The sequence below is a fragment of the Trypanosoma conorhini genome (genome assembly GCF_003719485.1).
Source record: "Trypanosoma conorhini strain 025E chromosome Unknown Tco_14.4_contig_00301, whole genome shotgun sequence".
In the NCBI taxonomy this organism is placed as follows: domain Eukaryota; phylum Euglenozoa; class Kinetoplastea; order Trypanosomatida; family Trypanosomatidae; genus Trypanosoma; species Trypanosoma conorhini.
The window spans coordinates 17,673-19,399 of record NW_021704388.1 but is presented as its reverse complement, the minus strand read 5'-3'; the positions used below and the strand labels follow the sequence as shown (position 1 = coordinate 19,399).

The 1,727-nt window shown below is 59.3% G+C and overlaps 2 protein-coding genes across 2 annotated transcripts in view; both read left to right on the top strand.

Annotated features, from left to right (window-relative positions):
• Positions 1–29, top strand: part of Tco025E_05283 (surface protease GP63) — a gene marked incomplete at both ends in the record, with an annotated part of 822 nt that extends 793 nt beyond the window's left edge. The window contains one exon of the mRNA XM_029372184.1: positions 1–29. This exon is cut by the window's left edge and continues 793 nt beyond it. Within this exon, the coding sequence (XP_029227722.1) occupies positions 1–29 (29 nt within the window).
• Positions 30–255: 226 nt separating this feature from the next.
• Positions 256–1,428, top strand: Tco025E_05282 (surface protease GP63; the record flags this gene model as incomplete). Its single annotated transcript, XM_029372183.1, has 1 exon — positions 256–1,428. The coding sequence occupies one exon, from the start codon at positions 256–258 to the stop codon at positions 1,426–1,428; it is 1,173 nt and encodes a 390-aa protein (XP_029227721.1).
• Positions 1,429–1,727: the final 299 nt, after the last annotated feature.

Below are 1,727 nucleotides of genomic sequence, written 5' to 3'. Positions count from 1 at the left end.
AAGGAGGGGGAGAGCAAGCCCGACTTTAAGGGTGGCACTGAGGTTTGTGCAGAGACGTACATTCTGACCGCGGAAAGGAAGAGCGCCCTGGTGAACGAGGTCATCCCTGTGGCTGTCCAGCTGCACGCGGAGCGTCTGCTCGTTCAGCGGGTGGAGGGCCCGTTGGTTGTTCCCCAGTTCACTGACACGCAGGGACGGTGCCAGTACTTCAAAGTCCCCGACGAGCATCAAACAACGGGAGTTGCCAATGCGGACATGGTGCTCTACGTGGCTGCCGGGGCGAGTGCCGAGACGTGGGCAGTTTCGTGTGCCGTTGGGTCAAATGGTCGTCCAATTGCCGGTGCGCTGCATCTCTCGCCTTCTCCACAGTTGTCCGTCATGCACTCTGCCCGCGCTGCTGCACATGCAATTGCCCATGCACTTGGCTTCGGCGTGGAGCAGATGACGAAGCTCGGCATGTTGGAGGACGTCAATAACGTGCGCGGCAACCCCAACCCTGTGACGGTGGTGAAGTCGCCTCTTACGCTGGAAAAAACGAAGGCGCACTACGGCTGCACCGACCTCCCGGGCATGGAGCTGCTCAAGATGAACGGTGCGGTGCAACCCTACTGGTCGCCGCGCAACGCGAAGGACGAGCTGATGAGCTTTCTTGGTGGAATGAACGCCGGCCTCTACACCGCGCTGACGATGGCGGCGTTTGAGGACCTCGGCTACTACAAGGCCGTGTGGGGGATGGAGGAGCCGATGGCGTGGGGCAGCAACTCCGGCTGCGATCTCCTCAAGAGCCCGTGCTCGGAGGAAACCTCCGCCAAATACCCCGGCATGTTCTGCGATAAAAAGACCGACGACAAAACAGTTCGTTGCACGTCCAACCGTCAAGCCCTCGGGCCATGTGATCCGAATATTGCTGGACTCGGCGGTGCCCCGAGCGAAACGTGCTCAATTTTTTGGCCGGATAAGGGTGGTCCAGAGTTTTTTTGCAGCGTGGCACGCGAACAAAACTTCCCCGGATCTCTCCAAGGGAGCGGCTCGTGGTGCCTCGATGCGGAAGCACTCAAGTTAAAGGGCCTTGGTGCTGCCGAGTTGGGCGACATCGACCTCCGCGCGGTGTGCGCACAGGTGCAGTGCGGGGAGGGCGGCACGGTGAAGGTGAAGTACCTCGGCGCCAGTGAGTATGTGCCGTGCCTCGAGGGCGGATCCATCAAGCTCAAGTCGGAGGACTTTGAGAGCGGCGAGCTCAAGTGTCCCAAGTACGAGGATGTGTGCACGATCGCCGCCAACGGCAGCAGCCTTGTCAGCCTCAGCTCCCCAAACAAGGACGACAATGGTGGCCCCAACAAGAATGATGGCAGTGTCGTGGCTGTTCGTGTTGGGGCTCTTGTGCTGGCTGCCGTCGCTGTCCTCGTCGCCGTGGCGGTGCCTCTTTGAGCAGCAGCAGGGATGGGCTCAGGGCTTCCCCGGCAGAGAGAGCCGCCAAATTGTGCCCCGTGCGGCCTGCATGTGCGTTTATGCGTGCAATGCGGGCACAAACGGCAATATATACCCATTGATTTTTTTTGCTTGGCGCATGTATGTGTCCGGGAAGAGTATACACACGGTTGTCCCCCGACGCTGCCTCGTTTTTTATGCTAATGGCGTATGCTCGCGTGTCTTTTCTCGTTTTCTTTTCCTCAGCGATATATGCATGTATATACACCCCGTCTGCCCTCTATATGTGTCCGCTCCTG